Source organism: Pteropus vampyrus, unplaced genomic scaffold (assembly GCF_000151845.1).
Source record: "Pteropus vampyrus isolate Shadow unplaced genomic scaffold, Pvam_2.0 Scaffold436, whole genome shotgun sequence".
Classification (NCBI taxonomy): domain Eukaryota; kingdom Metazoa; phylum Chordata; class Mammalia; order Chiroptera; family Pteropodidae; genus Pteropus; species Pteropus vampyrus.
In genome coordinates this window covers 50425-72164 of record NW_011889217.1, presented here as the reverse complement: position 1 = coordinate 72164, position 21740 = coordinate 50425, and the positions used below count along the sequence as shown (strand labels likewise).

The following is a 21740-nucleotide window of genomic DNA, read 5'->3' as shown; positions in this document are numbered from 1 at the left end:
GAATGAGGAGTAAAAATACCTACAACAAAAGTGGACTGCCACTTTCTAGTTGTGCTTAGAATGAAGTAACAAAACACTACCCTAAGGACCACAGAGTAACTTTGGTCCCTGAAGAATGTAAGCCCCTGCAAGACATCTCTTAGAAATTCTTGGAATGAGTGAAACAAACTGGTGTGAATCCCAGTGCTCTGGTTAGAGATATGCAAAGAGACAGAAAGCATAGAAAGATATCAAGAAATTCTACTTTGGAAAGCTGGGGATAGCATTACATGCTAAACATGGATGCACCTTGCAAACAGTATGCTAAGAGAAAGAACACAGTCACAAAGCCTGCGTATTGTATGATTTCATTTATGTGAAATGTCCAAAATAGGCAAATCCTTAGAGACCCAAATAGATTAGTGGTTGTCTGAGGCTAAGGGGAGGGTAAATGGGGAGTGACTGCTAATGGCTATAAAATTTTTTTACAGTAATGAAAATGTACTAGAATTAGATAGTGGTGATGGTTTCACAACTCGAAAAACCATTGAATTTTTACACTTTAAAAGGGTTAATTTTATTGTTGCCAAGACAGAGACCTTGGCAGAGAAGGAAGACATTCCTTCCTTTCTTCCAACATACCTTACTGAGTGTCTGTTATACGTTAGGGCCTCTGGTAATCACTGAGAATACAGTGGTTAATCAGCCAGACAAACTGTCTTCTCCCTTGGGATTTACATGCTATTGAAAATGGGGAAAAAATGGAAAATTACCAAATGTCAGTTCATATGAAGGCAACAGTTTGGTTACCACCCCAGACATGGAGTTAGTGTACAAAGTCAGTATGACCACCAGCAAGTTAGTGGATAGTTTTCTGCTGCCTGGCCTCACTGTATTTCTCTTTTAACTCCTCTTGCTTTCTCTCTTCTGCCATATTGCCTAGTGTCTTAGCAAAAGCCTGGAAAAATGACCCTCAAAGTGTCTCTGTTTATTTCTAACTCTGCTTGCTGAGTCTACTGTACATGTTGCTGATGCCAAGGAGTGGTCCTATCCTCACACTTCTTTAGTCCTTCAATTAATTCTGACTTTTGAACAAGAGACTATCAAAATGTTTGAGGAAGCCTTTGTTCTTCCTTCTAATCCAGAGCTACCAGGACTTCTCTCTTGTCATGGGGACTCTTTCATAGATCTTTAAAGAACTCCTTTTCTTAAAGACTGCCTGAGAGTGCGCTCCCACATTTACATACCAAACTAGGAGAAGTTTCCAGAGAGGATTGCAGGGTGAGGGATTGGTGAAGAATGGACGTCATCTGCCTGGGAAGAGAATTTGCTGCCTTCCTGCAATTCCTTCTATTGCTGTGATTTGTTACAGTCTTCATCCCTATTTGAAAAAGTTTGACAACGCTTTTCCAGTTTTTCTTCCAATAATTAATGGTTCTGCAGTGTGATGAGTCACTTTTGCTTCTGTTTGTAGATGAAGTGCAGTATATTCAGGCTGAGAAAAACAACAAGGGTACAGTAGAGGCTGCCTCACTTTTTCTCAGGTTCCTATTGGAGCTCCAGGAGGAAGGCTGGTTCCGTGGATTTATGGATGCTCTTAACCATGCAGGTTAGTTCATTCTTATTCATAAATCAGAGTATATTGCCCAACTATTTCGGAATGCTGTACAAGTGAAATGTTATTAATTTTGAGGTATCCACATATAGCTCATGTCTTTTAATCTGAGAGAATGTAAAAACTATTTTCAGGCAGATAATATAATTGTCTACCTGAAATATCCAAAGGAATCTATAGAGAGTATTGTAACCTATGGGGTTTAGTAAGTTTATTAGATATATAAGATCAGTATACAAAAGTTAGTTGCATTTCTACCTACTGGAAACAAATAGAAAATCTAATCTAAAATGAAATATTATTTCTAATAGTAACAAAAGTTGTAATGTATTTAGGAATAAACCTAGCAAAAGATGTGTAAAGTCTGAATGGAGAACATGATAAAATATTATTGAAAGGTATGAAAGAAGTCCTATCTAAGTGGAGTTACATGGAGAGGAAGACTTGTTATCACAAAAATGTCAGCTCTCCCTACATTGATCTATATTTTAATACAATTCTAATAAAAATCCTACCTGCTTTTTCATGAGTTTGACAAGCTGATTCTAAAATGTATATGGAAAAATTATGACTCAAGAATATAGTCAAGGTATCCCTAAAGAAGAATTAAATAGGCTAGGGTTTCCCCTTCTAGATAACTGGATTTATCGTAAAGCCATAGACATTGAGACAATGTAACTCCGGTCTTGGTATTGACCAACTGACCACTGAAATAGAAAAGAGAGCCTTTAATTAGGCTTATGTATTTATGAAAGTCTATTATATTAGAGAGCATTGGGAAAGGAGGATCATTAGGAAAGGAGGAGCTTTCTGATAAATCACAATGGGCCATTATAAACAGGATAACCTAAAGAGGATAATGTTAAAAACCAAACAAACTCTAACTTTCATATCCATGTGGATATAAATCAATTTGTGTTCCTTACCTCATTCCATTCATATAAACACAAAATGAATTCAAAAGAATGAAAGACTTAATTCTAAAAGGCAAAATTTTAACAATTTTAGAAAAGAACATAGAATCATATTTTTATGACCTTGGGGTATGGCAGGATTTATGAAATAAGACATTTAAGCATTAACCATGAAAGAAAGATTGATAAATTTGAAGACATTAAGAACATCTGTTTATCAAAGCACAATATAAAGAAAGTAAAAACACAAGTCACAAACAGGGAGAGGATATTTGTAAAATATGTAATCACCCAAGAATTTGTATATAGAATATACTAAAAAGGCTTTAAAATCAATTAGAAAAAGAAAGAGAATATCCACAGGGCAGAAGATATGAACTTATATTTCAAAGGATGGGAAGCATGAAAGGTTAATAAACACAAAAAGATTCTCAGCTGAATTAGCAATTAGGGAATTTTAAATTAGGAACACGAGATAGCATTTTATAACTACTAGATAGCAAAACTTAAGTAGTACAGTGTTAAAGTTTGAAGAGGACATTTCATGGGAAATCTTACATATCACAATACAGAGTGTAACTTGATACAACTATTCTGAAAAACAATTCAGCATCATCTTGTATAGTTTAAGATCCTTCTATCCAAGTTTCATTCTTAAATATGTGCCCTAGAAAAACTGTTATACATATATTTCAGAATACTCACACAAGAATTTTCAGTGTTTAACTGTTTGTAGTAACAAAAGCAAGCAATCAAACAAACAAAATTGAAAGCAACCCCAATATCCTTGAAGAGGAGAATGGATAAATAAATTTGAAAATATTCACACAATGCTTCATTATACTCCAGTGAAAATATATGAACAAAACTTCAAATGACAACACAGGTAAAGCTTAGAAATATAATATTAAGCTTTTTTAAAAAGCCAAAGAAAATTACATTTAGTAGGATTTAATTATAAATATTCAAACAAGCGAAACCATATATTGTTTAGAGATTCAAACATATGTCATGCAACTATTAAAAAAAATCAAGGGAGTGAAACATCAAATACAGGATAGTGGTATATTCGAAGGGAGATAGAAGGATGGGGAAAAGGAGGCACATACCCACAAATGTATTGAAATGTTCTAGTTCTTAAGTTGGGTAGTGGGCTTACATGTGCTCATTTTGTTGCTCTGCTTTTTATAGCCTAATGAAAGAGTGTGGGCCTTAAAATCATACAAGCTTGGTAATTCTTAAAATCAGAGAACCTTAGAGTGAAGCAATCTTGGATTATTACAGTTGGAAATAATTTTTTTCCACCTGAAATTTCTTATTGTACTTAATATATTTTTTTGGATAATATAGAAGGTAAGCTCCTGAGGGGCAGGAATTAAGATTTATATTATTTTTTACCTTCTTTACTACTTTGCATTGACAAGATTTTTAATAACATGATGATTTGACTCACTGAAAGACAAATCAGGGGTTGTAGGTAAAGTCTATGGGGGTACTTTGGAAGAAAGATTTTACACTAAGGCCAAATGTAAGACTTCACATTTATCCTTAGTTCTTTCTCTTAAAAGATGATTAATATTGATAGAGGACCTAAAATGTTGGGTGTCTAAAACGAATATTGAGTTTTCTTTTTGAAAGATCATTAATAATTAAGGTGATTTATGGATTTTTTGGGGGTTCTGTCACTATACAGTCCCACATGACTCCTATGATATTAATCTCAAAGTATTTTTTAGTTGGTCTCAAAAAGCCCCTGATTTTTTTTTCAGGTTATTCTGGCCTTTATGAAGCCATTGAAAATTGGGATTTCCAAAAAATTGAAAAGTTGGAGGAGTATAGATTGCTTTTAAGGCGTTTGCAACCAGAATTTAAAACCAGAATTATCCCAAATGATATCCTTCCTGACATATCTGAATGTTTACTTGATCAGGAATGTGAAGAAATTATACAGGTAATTTAATTAAAGTACTGAATCTGGGGGAAATAATTTGAAAATGGAAAATGTTTTCTGTTTTCTATACTATTTTAAACCTAAGAAAGATCATTGAAGTCCACAAAAGTCCACAAACCTAAGGTAGAATTACCTAGAAAAGTACTTTTAATTGTGAATTGAGTAATTGTTATGTGACAAGTTTTTTTCAGATTTGCCCTTTTTTCAATTAAAATTATTTTATTACTTATGTGAATAATGTTTTATGTAAATTTAGATAAAATTAAGCAGTTTAGCAAATAAAAAGAAAAAAGCCATAAACTCTAGTGTTTCAGGCTCTAGACACATAAATTTTGTTAGGATGCTGCCTCAACCAGTTACTAATGGTGTGACCGTAGGCAAGTTTCTTAGTTTCTCTAAGCCTCTATTTCTTTGTGTATAAAATGGAAATAATAATAGTATCTTATTACTCTATTTTTCTAAGGATTAAATGAGGTAATGTAAAGTGTGTATATATGCCTGGCACATAGTAATAAGTGCTCAATAAATCTTAGTTATTATGATTAATAATAAAAGTCATGTAAGTCCCATTACCCTGAAAAAAATATTTGTTAACATTTGGTTATATCCTTCCAAATATTTCTCTATGCCAGTATTCTGAGTGGTTGTCAAATGGATTGTTTTCCTAGTATTGCTGATGATGATTGGATATAAGATTTCAGAGAAAGTGAGAATGTTTGGCTTGACATAGTGACATAACATGTAAAGGACAAGGACGAAGGAATAGACATCTTAAAAGACCGTCTTGGATGGAGCAAAACTGGTCATGAATAAGACCTACTGAACCATAATATACAATGATTTTAAATCAGATAGCACTTAAATTAGTATTTCTTCAGTAAAAACTCATAAAAGGAAAACAAAATTATTGATCCATCAACGATATTTGTCTTGCTTAGATTTGTTCTAACAAGGGGCCGATGGCTGGTGCAGAGAAAATGGTTGAATGCCTTCTCAGATCAGACAAGGAGAACTGGCCCAAATCTTTGAAACTTGCTTTGGAGAAAGAAGAAAGCAAGTTCAGTGAACTGTGGATTATAGAGAAAGGTGGGATATTCAAGGAAGAACTCTGAAGGGAGGGAGTATCTGAAAACATGCTCTGCCTGCCTCATAGTTCTGCTCATGGCTTCCTTCAATCCTACTTGTTTTTCATTCACTGTCAGAGGCATTTTTCTTTGGTCAGATACCCATGGCTAAATCTCTAATGTTAGAGACCAGCACGAAACTGAGTTCTGGAAGGCAAGTGGCTACTTGCCTAGGAAGTAGTTTGATTGCATATAACTCCTAAAAAGGGACCAGTGCAAGCCGTTCTCATTCAGAATTAGCCCATCTGGTCCAAAGGATTTGGGGAAGGCAGAATCAGAGCTCGCTGTGTGCATTTAGATGATCAGAGAAATAGCCTGAAAATTCTAGAGGTAAAGGTTTAAACTCCAGGACTCACCCCCTTTTCAGAGTAGACTCACAATAGGCATTGCTTGGTTCTCTTGCCTAGAAGCCAGAACACGATTGAAAAAAAATAATCTATTGTGATTAAATATCAAAGCCATCATTGGGCTTCCTGAAGCTAACATCTTCTCAGAGCATTGTTTTAAAGGCTGAGTTTGGTAAACCTTCGGAGAATCTAGTCTTTGCTTTTCCTAGGCTTCTTCAGATCACGAGTTGTTCCAGAAATTGTATAAAATACACATCTGATTTCTTGAGTCAGGTCAACAATGGCAGACATGAATATCTGCTCAGCTTTGCTTTTCACCCTTAATATGCATGTGAATCACCTGGGGATCTTGTTTAAAATCAGATTATGATTCACTAGGGGCTCCAGAGTCTGCATGTCCAGCAAGCTCCCGAAACTACTGGTTTAAGTTCCGCATTTTGAATAATAAAGTCTGTAATGACATTGGAGTTCAAACTCTAAATTGAGATATCAAACTCAAAAAAGATTCTTTTAATTGTTTTGAAAGGTGAAGGGGGTGGTTGCGAGATATCTTAATGGAAGTTTAAAATATACTATTATGGCCTCTTTTTGTAGGGCTTTCACCATCAAGATTGTAATCAGATCATGTAAAAATTCTAAGATGTTTTTTATCTCATTAAGGTGCAAAAGATGTTGCATTGCAAGACCTTGAGGATGAGGAAATGAAAACTTCCGAAGTACAGATTTTCTACAAGGAAGAACCAGAATGCCAGAATCTTAGTGAGAATTCATGTCCACCTTCAGGTATGCACCATTGTTGTTCTTTTCCATAATGGTGCACTTCAAGTAGTTGTGTAAGGACATGTTTTCAGTGCCAAAAGTCATAGCCTTACGAAAAGATTTTTAAGGAAACATAAGTAAAGTGAATTTATATTACAATTGATACTTTTTTCCTGTAATTAGGAATGTCATTCTCTCCCTTCCATAGCTATTGTCAGCTTCTCCCTCTTTTACCTTCTTTTTGTCTTCTTTTATCACTAAGAAAGTATGTGCATGTCTACATTGAAAATGCAAATAGAGTCCTCCCAGAAACTGAATGTCTGTGAAATCCAAAATCAGCTTTGCTTTCTAAAGAAATACTTCTACGATTTGTGAGTTACTTGCTCAATCTCTTTTTAGGATCCCAGGGTGCAGTGTAAGTAGATGAAGTCTGTGCACTGCACATATGTGCCCAGCTGAGAGGTTGAGTGGAGGCTGAGAGGTTGAGTGGAGGCTGAGATCCAGCCTGTGTTGTTTGTCAAACAGTGCATTGAGGGGCACTTTTCCTAATTCATACAAAGGCCCGTGTAAGTTAGCTGTGGCCTTCTAAGGCCCACCTTATGTTTCTAGAAGGATATTTTCATGAGGAGTCCAGAAAGTTGCATAGTAAGTTATAGTAAAAAGTTATTTACAAAAAGGCATCAGGGAAGAAATTATGATTAATAATAAGTAGTGTTAGAAGAAAGATGTGACTTGATGATAAGGCCACAAGAATTAAATTTACAGATTACTTCTGCGACCAGAATAAAATCAATAAATTTAAGTTGCTTTGAACTTTTCTGACATTTAAAAATCATTAGTGAATTCTCTTAACCTTTTTGAAATTCTCCCTTTTTAAAAAAATGGATAGGTTGTACTCAATAGTGATTTCCAAGGTCTTTTGTAGCTCTTTACATTCTATATACTTATCTATTAGTGAGAAAAAGCCTCTGATTACTTTTAAAATTTCTGGTTCTATTGAAAGGAAATACCATGTGAGAGCAGAATTACAAAGTATAGTTGCTCTTCAGTAGGAAGTTTCTTTGGGAATTTACTATTTACAGTTTGGTGTTTTTCAGAGATCTTGGAGGGATTTTTTGCTGTTTGTTCCATGTAGCATTTCCTTTAACTGGTAGCCACCTATCTTGCCCTGATTTAAGCCATTTGTTTTTTTTCCTGTTTTTTTTTTTTTTTCCTTTTCCTTCTTGCCATCAGTACTTTGTCAGTGATGGAGAATTCTGAACTTCCGATCAGTGGAGAAGCTGGACTGGTTAACAGGAGACAGGCTTGAGGCCCTTGCTAAAATTGGAATTCCTGTCTATGTGTGAATGTATAGTGACAGAACCCAAAAAATATTGGGTAATTTTGTTCCTTTTGTATTTTAGAAGTATCTCATACTCACAGCCCAATGAAGCCAAGAGGTTACCAACTAGAGCTTGCTTTGCCTGCTAAGAACGGAAAAAACACAATAATATGTGCTCCTACTGGTAAGCTGATTGCCATTACTTACTTATATGGTTTGTTTCTTAATTTCTTTTATTGAATACTGGATAAAATGGCTAAGTTTCAGTTTTTTCCTTGTTTCATTTGTCTTTTGAGAAAACCATTCTATTAATAATCTCAAGGTATTTTAAGGAACATCAGGAAAAAGAAAAATACTATTGTTTAGCTTGTTTTAAGCCATGACTAAATACATATTACCTAGAAGGTACCTTGATATTTTTGAGTCACGGTGCAAATTCTGACATTGTTAACTCAGCCACAACTTACTAGTCTGCACAGTAGTTTTAGGAGAGTCAAAAATAATTACTTTTCTACAGAAATATTTTAGCATGATATTAGTTACATGTTTTCTTTTTCTTTATATGTTAAAGGTTGTGGAAAAACCTTTGTTTCACTTCTTATATGTGAACATCATCTTCAGAAATTTCCACAAGGACAAAAAGGGAAGGTTGTGTTTTTTGCTGTTCAAATTCCAGTGTATGAACAGCAGAAATCTGTGTTCTCAAAATATTTTGAAAGACGCGGGTAGGTATAACAGTTGACCCAACTTCTTTTTCTCTAGCTTCATGTAATTCATGTACTTTCTGCTTTGTTTTGTTTTTGGAAAACCATTATTCAAAAAATTTATAACAATTGGACGTGGTTCCATAGTGTAGTGATTAGCACGTCTGCTTTTCATGCAGAAGGTCCTGGGTACACGCTCCAGTGGAGCCATGGTCCGTGCTCTACGGCCATGCCACCCCGAATAGGTCCGATGTCTGATCTTGGAATCTAAGCAGAGTCGGGCCTGGTTAATACTTGGATGGGAGACCACCTAGGAAGACCAGTTGCTGTAGGCATAAAAAAAATTTTTTTTTATAATAGATTGAGCTTTTTATATAGTCTAGATATAATTCCTTCATGGATTTAGGTCTTTTTTGTTAGATATACCCAAAATCCTACACTCCTTTGGTTAACTCTTACAGAGTGAATAAATGACTTGAGATAAACTTCATATTTAAATGGCACATTTAACTTTTTAATGATTTTATAATTTATTTAATTTAATTCTTTAGGTACTTTTTCTTTCTCAGTGGCTTGAAAGGATTAATATATACCATTAGCAATTTTAACTAGCTTACATTTATTGAGCACTTACCATGTGTGAGGCTCTGTGCTAAGCACTTGTCTCCTTTTGGACTTAGGGAGATTTAATCAATTGATGTTCTGATCTAGTATTTCTTATTTTTGTGGTTCCTCATTCACACTGTAGTTAGTAACAGGCAACTTTCATCATTTTCCAGGTACAAAGTTTCAGGCATTTCTGGAGCAACAGCTGAGAATGTCTCCGTGGAACAGATTATTGAGGACAATGACATCATCATTTTAACTCCACAGATTCTTGTGAACAGCCTTAAAAGTGGGACTGTTCCATCACTCTCAGTCTTTACTTTGATGATATTTGACGAGTGCCACAACACCAGTAAACATCATCCTTACAATATGATCATGTTTAATTATCTAGATCAGAAACTTGGAGGATCTTCAGACTCACTGCCTCAGGTATCTGCAAAGTCCGATGGATCCTCAGAAGAGCTGTGATATTCCTAAATCCTATTGACCTCCCCTCTGGCCCCAGTGAAGATGTCCTTCTCAAGTCCTAAGTCCATATTATATAATTCATTGATTAATTTTGATTGATTCATTCATTTATCCACTTCACTGATATGTATTCGGTGCCTCCATGTGTTTTACACTGTGCAAGGCCCTGGAGATACAAATATAAAAAGACATAGTCCTTGCCCTCGAATAGCTAAAGTTTCGTAGGGAGCCAATTATGTAAGAATTAGATCATAATTTTTCATGATGGCACACTGTGGAGGTGAGTACAAGGTGCAATCAGAAGTAAGAGTTCCTAAGTGTGCTATGAAAGTAAGGCAAGACCTAACAGACTAACAAAAGTTTACAAGGTAGATAGTCGGGTGATTTTCATTAAAAGCTGCTGTGTGTCCAGAGGTACAGAGGTATGAAAGAACATGGTGTGCTCAGGAATCTTGAAGCTCTTCAATATCACTTGATTATAGAATATGAAGTTGTGAATAGCAGGTGATGCAGAATAGGATAGAGGGAATGATTGACAGAACAAGATGCCAGGAGAGACCAGAGAGTGTGGGAGAGGTAGGCAAATAGATGGATTAGTATGGGAGAGCAGATGGAACACCATTTTGGTTCATTAGAAGAGAGGATGCGAGAAGAGTCAAGATGGAAGCAGGATGGATAGGGAATTCCTGGAATATAACCTCTCTTTTCTCTTTAATGTAGGAGATGTAGATAGATCATTTGCTAAGAATAATCAAGATGGGAATGAAGGAGGAAGCTCAAGGTGCATGGAGAGGATTTGAAATGGGAGAGAGAACTAAGAGGAGTACACAGAAGAATTGATGGGTCAGATTGGGGGCTCAAATGAGGTTGGAAATCATGAATTTATAGTATACCAATCTCACTTCTGTGTTAAGATCTCTAGCCTTTATTATTACCTGTTTAGAAAACACAGGTTAGAAGAAATTCAGTATGGTGCCCATAGACAAAATTCAGTAGCAATCACATTTCTTACAGCTTTTTCTTCTAGGAAAAAAAAAAAATTGGTAGTTAACTAGTTTCCTTGATAATGAGCCAATTATTCAGTATTTATTGAATGGCTATTAGAGAAAGAAAGAAATATTTATAAGGTGACCATTAAGCTAAAGTCTTTATAAATGTATTATACCAAATTCACACAGATATCATTTTAAATAGCTATTGTTACCCAACTTTACAGAGTTGAAGATGCTTGTTCAGTGTGACATGGCTGAGACTGGAATGGAAATGTGTCTTGTTTCAGTTCTTTTCAGTATGTTGTTCTATACATCATGGGGACACGAGGGTTAGGAAGAGAGAAGTCCTACCTTGAAAGAGTTTCTTCTCTTTAATCTGTGCTGATTTGTGTTCAGCTGATGCTTTGTGATTCCTGCGTTTATTCAGTGCTTTGCTGAATGGGGACCTTTCCATCTGCGATGTCATAGAGAATTTCAGAAAAAATGTTCTTGCTCTTTATCTGAAGTTAGGGGAAAAAACCTACTTTAGTAGAAGAGAGTTACATGGGGGGGGGTTGTTGAAATGTCATGCTATTTCTCAGATCTCTAACAGTTTGGAACGCTCTTCACAGGTCGTTGGGCTGACTGCCTCGGTTGGCGTTGGGGATGCCAAAAGCACAGGTGAAGCCTTGGAATATATCTGTAAACTGTGTGCTTCTCTTGACATATCAGTGGTAGCAACAGTCAAAGACAACTTGGAGGAACTGGAGGAAGTTGTTTATAAGCCCCAGAAGTGTAAGTGGAATCCAGTTACATGCCCTTTGGAACTTCGTTATACTCTGCTATTCATGGTTCAGAGCCATTTGGATGAAAATGAATTTTTACCTCTGTTCAGTAGAAAATATTTAACCCCTAGATTTTGAAATAATCACATTTTGGATCTCTCTCTTCAGCTGAGCTCTCTCCCCAAGCAATGAATGAACCGCAGGAATGGCCTGGAGAAAGCAAACATTCTTACTTCTTCCACTCCATAAAATTCTTACAAGATACTAACAATCAAAGAGAGGTGATGAGAAAATCTAAGTATGTAAATAGCCAAGAGCGGAGCTCAGTCCTTCCCTGTGCTCCATGCCTGAAAAGGATACTCTGTAGTTATTATTTCAATATGTATCTGATCATTTTGGTTGAAATGAAATTATCGGAATTCATCATATCTTTGCTCAAAAGATCAGAATATATTTTTTTTAAATAAATTGACTCACAAAAGTTTATTGAGTCTCAATGCTACACTAACCCAGCAAGAGTGAGAGGGGAGAGAAGATATACACGGCTTCATCCTTGCTCCCTGAATAGCATATGACTGTACAAGTATAAAGCAGAACAAACACATGAAATAGTCGGGGAAAGGGCAGTTAAGTTCCTTTCTGGGAGCTGCCTATACGGAGTTTAGAGATGGTGCCCAATCTAAACTTTTTATTATCAAGTACAAATTTCTTCATTATGTGGTCCCCCTGCCCTCTGAGCTCCATCTCTTTCCACCTCCCACAAATGCAACCATGTTGCATTCCTGTGGGCTCCTCAAATATGTCATGTGGTCTCTCTCTCTAAATTTTTGTCCATGCTGTCCTTTGTACACGATTGTGTTTGCTTCTTCCTTTCCTCTTCTCCCGCTTATCCCACACCACCGCCTCCCGTGGAAGAATTTGAGATTCCTTTCCCTGCCCTCCATGATGCCTTGCACATACTTAGGTCGCAGCACTCACCTGTGGTTATTGGCTACATATCTTTCTGTCCCCTAAGAACACAGACCTTTCTGGAGCATGGAGTGTGTTCTTTTCAACTGTCATCACCAGAACATGGCACGTGGTAGGCCATTAATAAGTTTCTGCTGAAACAATGCAACAACGAATGTTAGAAACAGTGCGAATACTCCTGAGGGTTGGGTGGGAAAGGATCAAGGAACTGGACAAGGTTAAAAAGTGTGGCATTTGCACAGATAAGATGGATACCAGCCTCATCAGAGTAGAGGCTCTGTGTTGAGTAACAGGAAAGCCAGATGAGAAGTTGGATTAGACCCAGAACACAAAAGACAGAGATGTTAGAATCAGTGCATTAAGCACTAAGGAGCTGTTACAAGGTTTTTGAGCATTTGTTTTACCATCTACACTACCTCCTTGTGAGCTTGGAGTCTCAGGTTTTATAGAGGAAGTAACAAAAGTTTAGACATACTTTGAATTCTGATGTGTTCTTTCTGAAAAATACTTTCTTTTGATGGCTTTAGTTTTCAGGAAAGTGGAATCACGGACTACTGACAGATTTAAATGCATCATCTCTCAGCTGATGAAGGAGACAGAGAGTCTAGCAAAGAGTATCTTTGACAAACTTGGTACCATAACTCTCGGTGAGATAAATCTCATTTTGTATCCTCTCCATTTAGAAATAGCGAAATATTGTCCACTAGTGTCTGTTTGCATTCTCCTTGGTTCAGAGCATGTCAAGACCAACACCAGAGGTTGACATTCTTAATTATATGTTACTCAGATTATTAAGGAACCTTCTAAGTCCTCCTTTAGTTTCTCTTGCCATTTTTTTCTGTTTAAATACAAAGTAAATCCATCTGAACACACACATATGGCAAATATTATATTTCAGCAGTTTCTTCCTTTTTTGACCTCTCAAATTTGCTTTCCGTCCCGACTTCCTTATTCTATGAATGAAACCACCATTCTGCCTGATGGCTTACATTCAAACCTAGAAGTGATCTTTGATTCTTTCTCCTTTTGAGATTCTCTCATGAAGTCATCAAGTTCTGTTCTTCTCCTTTTTATTCATTTATTCATTTATTCACCAGATATTTACTGTGCCAGGAATTGTGTTAGGTAATGGAAATAACAAAATTAAAGACATAGTCCCTGCCCTCAGGGAACTCCCAGACAAATAATGAGAATCAGGTGTGAGTGGTTTCCATGAGACAGGGTTACCCGCTGGATGCTGTGGGAGCACATGGGGACTTTGGCAAGGAAGGCTTCCCCCAGGACAAATCTTGAAGTCAGCCAAGTTAAGGAGAGATAATCAAGTGAGGTCGAAAAGGAATTAAGCATAGAGGGAAGAGAGAACCCAGTGAGTTTTAGGAACCGCAAGCATTTCACAATCATTCTAACATGTGAGTGGTAGAAAGGAGTGAGACTAAAGGGAGAGGCAGCGGGCAGACAGGGAAGGGCCTGGAAGGCCAAGCTGAGTTTAAATTTTATTCTAAAAGCAATGGCAAGCAACTGAAGATCTTAAACTGATTAGCGATATGATAAGAATACCAGTGAAGGAAGAGGGCTAGGCAGAGGTAGTTGAGATGGGTTGGTGAAGGGAGGAGGCTTGTGCAAAGAGCTGCAAATAGGCAGTGTTCAGATTTAATGGCTAACTGGATTTGGGTGGATATGAGAGAGGGAAGGGAGTAGAAGACTTCCCTCAGGCTTCTGGCTTGGGTACCTGTATGTATGCCAGTGGGTGGTACTGGTTCTAGAACTAGGAGCAGCTTTGGCAGGTACAAGGTGAATTTAGAGTTTTGGAGATGTTGACTTTCTGAAGTCTGCTAGATAATTCATGGTGTCTAACCTTCTCTTACTCATTTTGCTTTTCTTTCCTTTTCTTTCACAGCTTGATTTAAGACTTATTCTAGCAACCTTCTAGCGGGTTTGCCTACCTCCACTCTCTTTTCCATACAGCCCCCCATTTCCTGGTTAGTCTTCCTGAAATACCAGTTTTATGTCAATATCCTGCTTGAATCCCTTTGCCTTACAGGCAAAGCTCTTTAAGTTTCTAACTTGACAGTCTGAGCCATGACTGCACAATCTAGTTCTGCTTATCTCAATCTCTCTAGTTTTACCTTCCACTATTTCCCTATTTGATTTAGCAGTTCCTTGAGTTCCTTGAACATGTTCATTCACTTATTCATTCATTCACTGCTAGGTAGTGTGCTAGGTGATAGGAATATAGCATGGACCCTGGGCCACAGCCCCTTCCCTCATAGAATCTCCAGTATAACAGTAAAGCCAAAATTTGTAAGTAATAAAAAAAATAAAGCAACGAGATTGGGTAGGTGGGTGGTGATGGTAAGGTATGTTTTAGGCAGAGAGAGCTTCAGGTACAAAGGCCAGATAAATAGAGAGAGTATGGGAATTTCCATTAGTCCTGTGAAATGTAGGAAGGGGAGTGTCTAAAGATGAAGACCAGAAGCAGGTGGAGGCTAGATCACAGAGGACCCTGTGAGCCAGGGTGGGAGTTTGGACAGAGGAATCCAATAAAGGTTCATAAGCAGTGGGGTAGCATAATTTTTCATCTCCAATTTGGAAACTCTGTCTAGCTGCTGAGTGGGGAATGGATTGGAGGGAATTGGGCAAGAAGTGGAGAGCCCAGTTAGGAGGCCATCATATATATACATCCTGGATAATACCAAGAACATTATGACATGGTCTGAATTGGGGAGGTGGCAGAAGGATGGAGAGATGTGAATTTCTACCTTCTTATTCTTTCTACCTCTGATACCCTCCCTCCACCTTAGCTTATTTCCACAGCTACCCATGTCCACTTAATACTTGTCGATTCCTTTAGTTTCCCTCCTCATTTGTAACTGAGGCTGGGAAAGAAACATGTCAATGCTACTTGTCTGGGTAGCATCCTTTGTTCCTCTTGTTAAAAAAAGAAGAGCATCTTAATGCAGAAATGTAACTCTTGCCTGTAAATTTTATTGTGCTATGCTGTTCCTGAGGAGCCCTGTATAACTGATCCTTGAATAACACACAGATTGAGCAGTTTGAGAACAGGGCTGTGTCTTCCTCATCCTGTCATCCCAGCACTCTGCACAGAGTCCAGACCGCTGAAAACACAGACTATTATGGGAGGACTACTCCGTGTAGAAGGAAAACTAGAGGGCGAGGCGTGCTTAGAACCTTAAATGACTGACTTAAGGCACACCAAGAACTTTTTTTTTTCCCTAGGAAACTTCTCTCAAATTCAAAACAGGAATTTTGGCACACAGAAATATGAACAGTGGATTGTTGCAGTTCAGAAAAAGTGCATGGTGTTAAAGATGCCAGATAAAGATGAAGAGAGCAGAATTTGTAAAGCACTGTTTTTGTACACTTCACATTTGCGGGTATGTTGCTTCTTTGGAAAGGCATATTTTAGTCGTAGCACCTACTGGGAGCTGTGCTGTGGCAGCTGATGAAACATCAACTTTTCATCCTGGACCCAACAGCCTACTTAGGAACTTTTATAAGGTTCTTAATGAAGCAAACTCCAAAAGTTATCCCATTCAGCATCTTCTTTGTTTTCTGAAACAATACTAGAAGCAGCAGGATGGACACAAAGGCAGAGGTTCTATGCTGTGCCTCAAATATTCCCCTGATTGATTGACATGATTAGAAAAAATTGGGTGATGGTGAGCATTTTTGTAGATACATGACCGGTGACAGCCATCTTTAAAGTTAAGTAAGTGGCTTCTGTTGCCATGTCCTGATGCATGTTTTCTTCATACTCAATAGTATGCATTTATAGAATTTTAATGAACTTAATCGAATATTTGAGGTAGGTATTCAGTGCCATCATTCTACACAGGTGCAATTACAATTCAGTAATAGCTTTACATGTGTAAAGAGATTAAATCGAATGCCTGAATTATGAGTCAAGTTGATGTGGAAATTGATTTGCTTTCACTTTTTTTGTTTTTTGATCTTTGACGTGAATTTTTCTTGTAATTTTCTTTTTCTCTTCCGATGTAGAATTCTAGAATCTGAAGTGATCCTAATTAATGATTCTAGCTAATTGAGATTTTTTTAAAAAACAGTATTTGATTCAAAGGTTTTATTACAACACCAGTTAGGGGCTGTTCATTATAAATAACTTGGAGTTAAAGTTTATTCTTAAAATTAATTCTATGATAAGTACAGCTAATTGAACTTAAGTACAGCAAACACAGTAGACATTATAAACACAATGAAACTCAGTTTTCATTTTATTTTATTTTATTTTATTTTTTATTAAGTTTATTAGGGTAACATTGGTTAATACTCAGTTTTCATTTTAAACAGAAATTTAATGATGCCCTCATCATCAGTGAGCATGCACGGATGAAAGATGCTCTGGATTACTTGAAAGACTTCTTCCGTAATGTCCGAACAGCAGGCTTTGATGAGACTGAGCAAGATCTCACTCGGAGATTTGAAGGTGGGGTGGTGTTTCCAGAGGAGGAAGCTATGTAGGCTGATGACTCTAGTGGCAGCGTACTTTTATTTGCTTAGCATATGGTGATACTCAGAAAGTTGTCCTGGGCTTAAGAAGATGTTATAGATGGCAGGACTGTTGAGCTTCAGTGAAACCTGGTACTTACGGAAAGAATCTGCTGCTTATACTAGTTCCTATTTTGAAGAAGGAAAAATAGCAAGATTTGCAAAGTTTACATTCATGGAAATGGTTAATAGATAGTAAGATTTTCTGGTTTTACTTTTAGTAATTTTATAAAGGTTAAAAAAATACCTAAATGTGTTTCAATATTAAAAATGCTATAATTTATATATACTTCTGTAAAAAGAAAAAAGCCAAAATGGCTCATAATTCCACATCCCTCATATTAAGAAAAATATAGGCAGATATTAAATGAAAAGTAAGCCTTTCTTACTCTCTCCTCCAATTTTTTTCCCAAAGATAATTACCATTAATAATTGTTTTTGGCCTACATTGAAGTATTTTGCTATACATATATGTAACCCAGTGATGTGCTACTATACACTGAACAACCAGCTTTCTGGGGGTAAAATGTGTGCATTTATTGGTGTATTTAATGTATACATTAAATTGGTGGTTGTTACTTATAAAATTCTGGTCAAAGATTGAGAGATTAACTGAATGATATCCAAAGGTCACAATGTATTCTAAATTTCTAGAATTTATAAGCCATTTATAAAACATTCTCCTTTTGCAGAAAAGCTGCAAGAACTAGAAAGCATTTCCATGGATCCCAGCAACGAGAACCCTAAACTCAAAGACCTCTGCTTCGTCTTGCAAGAGGAGTACCACTTAAACCCAGAGACTAGAACCATTCTCTTTGTGAAAACCAGAGCACTTGTGGATGTAAGCTCCTTCCTCCTTGTGGATAACAAATTGACTCAGTACCATTTTGTTGAAAAGACTGTCCTTTCTTTAGAGCTTTGCAGACAAGTGTCCATGTATGTGTGGGTCTGTTTCTAGGCTCTGTATTCTATTCTGATTATTTGGTAGTTTATCCTTATACTAATACCTCACTGTCTTAATTAGTTTGTGATAAGTCTTGATACCTGTAGAGCAATCACTTAATACTTTTAAAAATTATTTTTGTCAATTAAAAATATTTTAGCCATTCTGTGGAAATATGGTGATATATCACTAGGGTTTTAATTTTCATTTCACTAATGACTAATATAGTCTAGCATTTTGCATATACTTATTATCCATCCATATATTTTCTTTGGTGAAGTGTGTTCACATCTTTTGCCCATTTCAAAAGTTGGTTTAATTGGATCGTTTATCATGTTATTGTTGAGTTTTTGAGAGTTCTTTTTATATTCTGACAAAAACATCTTTTGTCAGGAATGTGATTTGAACATTTTTCTTTTGGTCTTCTCATTCTCTTAACAGTACTTGTTCCAGATTGAAAGTTTTAACTTTTGACGAAGTCCAGTTAATCAGTTTTTTTGGTGTGGATTGTGCTTTTGGTATTGTATCTGAAAGCCCTCTGCTTACCCATGCACATGAAAGTTTTCTCTCTGTTATCTTCTCGAGTTTTACAGTTTTACAATTTACATTTAGGTCAACAGTCCATTTTGAGGTATGGGTTGAGGTGCTTTTTTTTTTCTTTTTGGTTGTGGACATCCAGTCATTTCAGCACTGTTGTTGAGAAGACTATCCTTTTTCTATTGAATTGCTTTTGTAACTTTTTCAAAAATCAGCTGATTGTATCCCTGTGGCTGTATCTCTGTATTCTCCATTCTGTTCTATTTATCTATACATCTGTCCTTTCACTCATCCCACACTGTCTTGACTACTGTAGCTTTATAATGAGTCTTGAAATCAGGTGGCATGAGTCCTCCAACCTTTTTCTTTTCTTCACAATTGTTTTAGCTATCTTCCTTTGCCTTTCCATTTATATTTTAGAATCGGTTCGTCCACATCTATGAAAAAATATGCTGGGATTTCTTTTGGGATTGCACTGAATCTTTAAATAAAATTGGGGAGAAATGACATCTTAATTATATCAGGTCTTCAGCCATAACTATAGATTATATATCTCTTCATTTACATAGGATTTCGGTATTGGTTTCCTATTGCTGATAACAAATTGCCCAAAAACTTGGTGGCTGGAAACAACAAACAACTATTATCTTACAATATCTATGGGTCAGGAAGCTGAAAAATCTTAACTGGGTGTTTCTGGCTGAGGGTCTTTCATGAGACTGCAATCAAGTGTTGGCCATGGCTGCAGTCATCTTAAGGCTTAACTTGGGAGAATCAGCTTTCGGCCTCACTTAGATGGCTGTTGGCAGATCTCAGAAGATGTGCTTCCAAGCTCATTCATGTGGGCCTCTCCACAGGGCTGCCTCACAGCGCGGCAGCTGGCTCCCCTAAAGTGAGTGATCCAAGAGAGACTGAGAGAGAGTGCCTGATAATGGAGGTCACCATCATTTTATAACTTCAGCTTGGAAGTGATAGCCCATCATATTTGTCATATTTTATTCATTAGAAACAAGTCAGTGAGTTCAGTTCACACTTGGGGGGAGGGGACACGAGGATCTGAATACCAGAAGGTGGAGCTCATTGAGGGCTCTTTTAGAGGCCACCTGCCACATCTTTGGTTCCTTTTATCAGTGTTTTGTTATTTACACTATACGGATGTAGCACATATTTTGTTAGACTTATACCTAAGTATTAATTTTTTAATGCTGTTGTAAATGGTGATTTTAACCTTTTTTGTTGTTGCTGATATATAGAAATAGAACTGATTTCTGTATATTGATCTTGTGTGCTAAGCTCTTGCTAAACTCTCTTACTAGTTCTACATACCCACTATTCTGAACTATGCTTTTTTTAATTTGAAAAATAATCTCAGAGATTAAACTATATCGTATCACAAAGATTTATATCTTATGGTTAATTATTGCATAGAATTCAATTTCAAGAAGTTTTTGTTCTCAAGTTTGTTAGTCTAAAAACTGTGTACTAGCTTAAAATTTTTTTCTTCTTGAATATATTTCAATATTGAATTAATACAAATGGCATACAAATAGTGTCCAACTGATAACTGCTTTTCATTTTCAGGCTTTAAAGAAATGGATAGAAGAAAATCCTAAACTCAGCTTTCTAAAACCTGGCATATTGACTGGACGTGGCAGAACAAAACAGAACATAGGTATTTATATATAGTAGACTATATATAAGAATATATAGGATATATTGAAATTCTTTTTTAATTCCAGTATCAATCAAGGTTCAACCAGAGAAGTAAAACCAGTAAGAGACTATACATACATACATATATGCATATTTACATACACATATATGTATATACACACGGATTTATTACAGGGAACTGACATTCACAATTGAAGTGGCAAAGCAAGTCTGAAGTCTGTAGGGTAGGTGGTCAGGAGCAGGCTGGAACCCCACAGGCATGAGCTGTTTGGAGTCTCCGAGCTCAGGAAATGCCTAAGCTCTTTTTTAAAGGGCTGACTTGACTGGGTCAGGCCCACCTAGAGTGAAACCCCTTTTGATTAACTTAATGTCAACTGATTAGGAACTTTAATTACAGCTACAAATTCCATTCATAGAAGTACCTAAATGAATGACTGATAACTAGTTCAGCCCAGTCAAGTTGACATATCAAAAAGCTATCACAAGGCTCAAATGGCAAAAACTTGTAGACATTGCCTCCTCCCCTATGTCTTGCAGAAAAAAACAAAGTTATTTTTTCAAATGTTGTTTGAGCATGTCACTCTTGTGCTCAAACTGGAAATAGATTAACTGGAAATAGAAATGTTCTGTCTCTATTTGATTGTTAGTCTTTAAACCATAGATGATATTGCATGTATTATATATTTTACAATTTAAAAAATAGTTTAAGCAGACAATCCTGAGATCAAGCAAGGTAAGGCTGCCTCTGTTATTATCCAAGAGGGTCCTCAACGGCCAGCTCTTACCTGACATTCTCAGCCGTGCTGCCCACGCCCCAGTGACCAGCAATGACGGGTCCTCACTCTGCTCCTCCTATTTAGTGTTGTTTATCATAAGCAGTCCCCACCCTGTCAGTCCTCAGTCATCACCCTGGCACTTTCCCTTTATACAAATTTTAAATTTCATGAATCTAAAAAGCAAATTCAGATTTTGTTAATTTGGCTTACTGAATGAGGTCCTACAACATGAGTCCAATTTGATTTTTCAGCTTTGTTATTTGCTCCCAAATAAGCATTCAGAAAACTTTTAAAAATTTGTTTGTTCATTTATTCATCCACCCATCCACATTTATTTAGAACTTACTCTGTGCCAGTCATTGGGCCTCCTTTCCCAGCCACCTCCACATTCCCACAGTATCCAGTTCTGTCTCCATTTCATTGCTCATCACATTGAATTAGAGCTTCTTATTATATCCTTCTTCCACAAACTATGAGCTCCTTATTCATAAAAGTGGACCTCTAACCACCATATCCTTATTTGACAAACCATAATGTTGAATAAATATTTGAGGAACAAGTGGATGAATAGGTTCAGAAATTAATGAAGTGTGGTGTCTGTCTTGGGCATGCTCATTGTTCAGTAGAAAATGATGGTGAAAGGAAACTCTAACAAAATATATCACAAGATTTTAGCTGCCAATATACTAGGGAAGAAATGGAGCTTTTATAAATCCTATTAACTCTGAGGTGGAGATCACTGAAATCCTTTCTCCCCTTAGTATAAC

The 21740-nt window shown here is 36.6% G+C and overlaps 1 protein-coding gene across 1 annotated transcript in view; it reads left to right on the top strand.

Annotated features, from left to right (window-relative positions):
• The first annotated feature begins 1395 nt into the window (after positions 1 to 1395).
• The window catches only part of DDX58 (DExD/H-box helicase 58), a 31612-nt gene continuing 11267 nt past the window's right edge, over positions 1396 to 21740 (top strand). The window contains exons 1-13 of the mRNA XM_023524039.1: positions 1396 to 1588; positions 4278 to 4459; positions 5398 to 5545; positions 6591 to 6713; positions 8093 to 8194; positions 8582 to 8735; positions 9494 to 9752; positions 11395 to 11557; positions 13044 to 13163; positions 15754 to 15911; positions 16846 to 16981; positions 17736 to 17884; positions 20105 to 20197. Of these exons, the coding sequence (XP_023379807.1) occupies positions 1411 to 1588; positions 4278 to 4459; positions 5398 to 5545; positions 6591 to 6713; positions 8093 to 8194; positions 8582 to 8735; positions 9494 to 9752; positions 11395 to 11557; positions 13044 to 13163; positions 15754 to 15911; positions 16846 to 16981; positions 17736 to 17884; positions 20105 to 20197 (1965 nt within the window). The 5' untranslated portion in view covers positions 1396 to 1410. The remainder of the gene's footprint in view (positions 1589 to 4277; positions 4460 to 5397; positions 5546 to 6590; positions 6714 to 8092; positions 8195 to 8581; positions 8736 to 9493; positions 9753 to 11394; positions 11558 to 13043; positions 13164 to 15753; positions 15912 to 16845; positions 16982 to 17735; positions 17885 to 20104; positions 20198 to 21740) is intronic.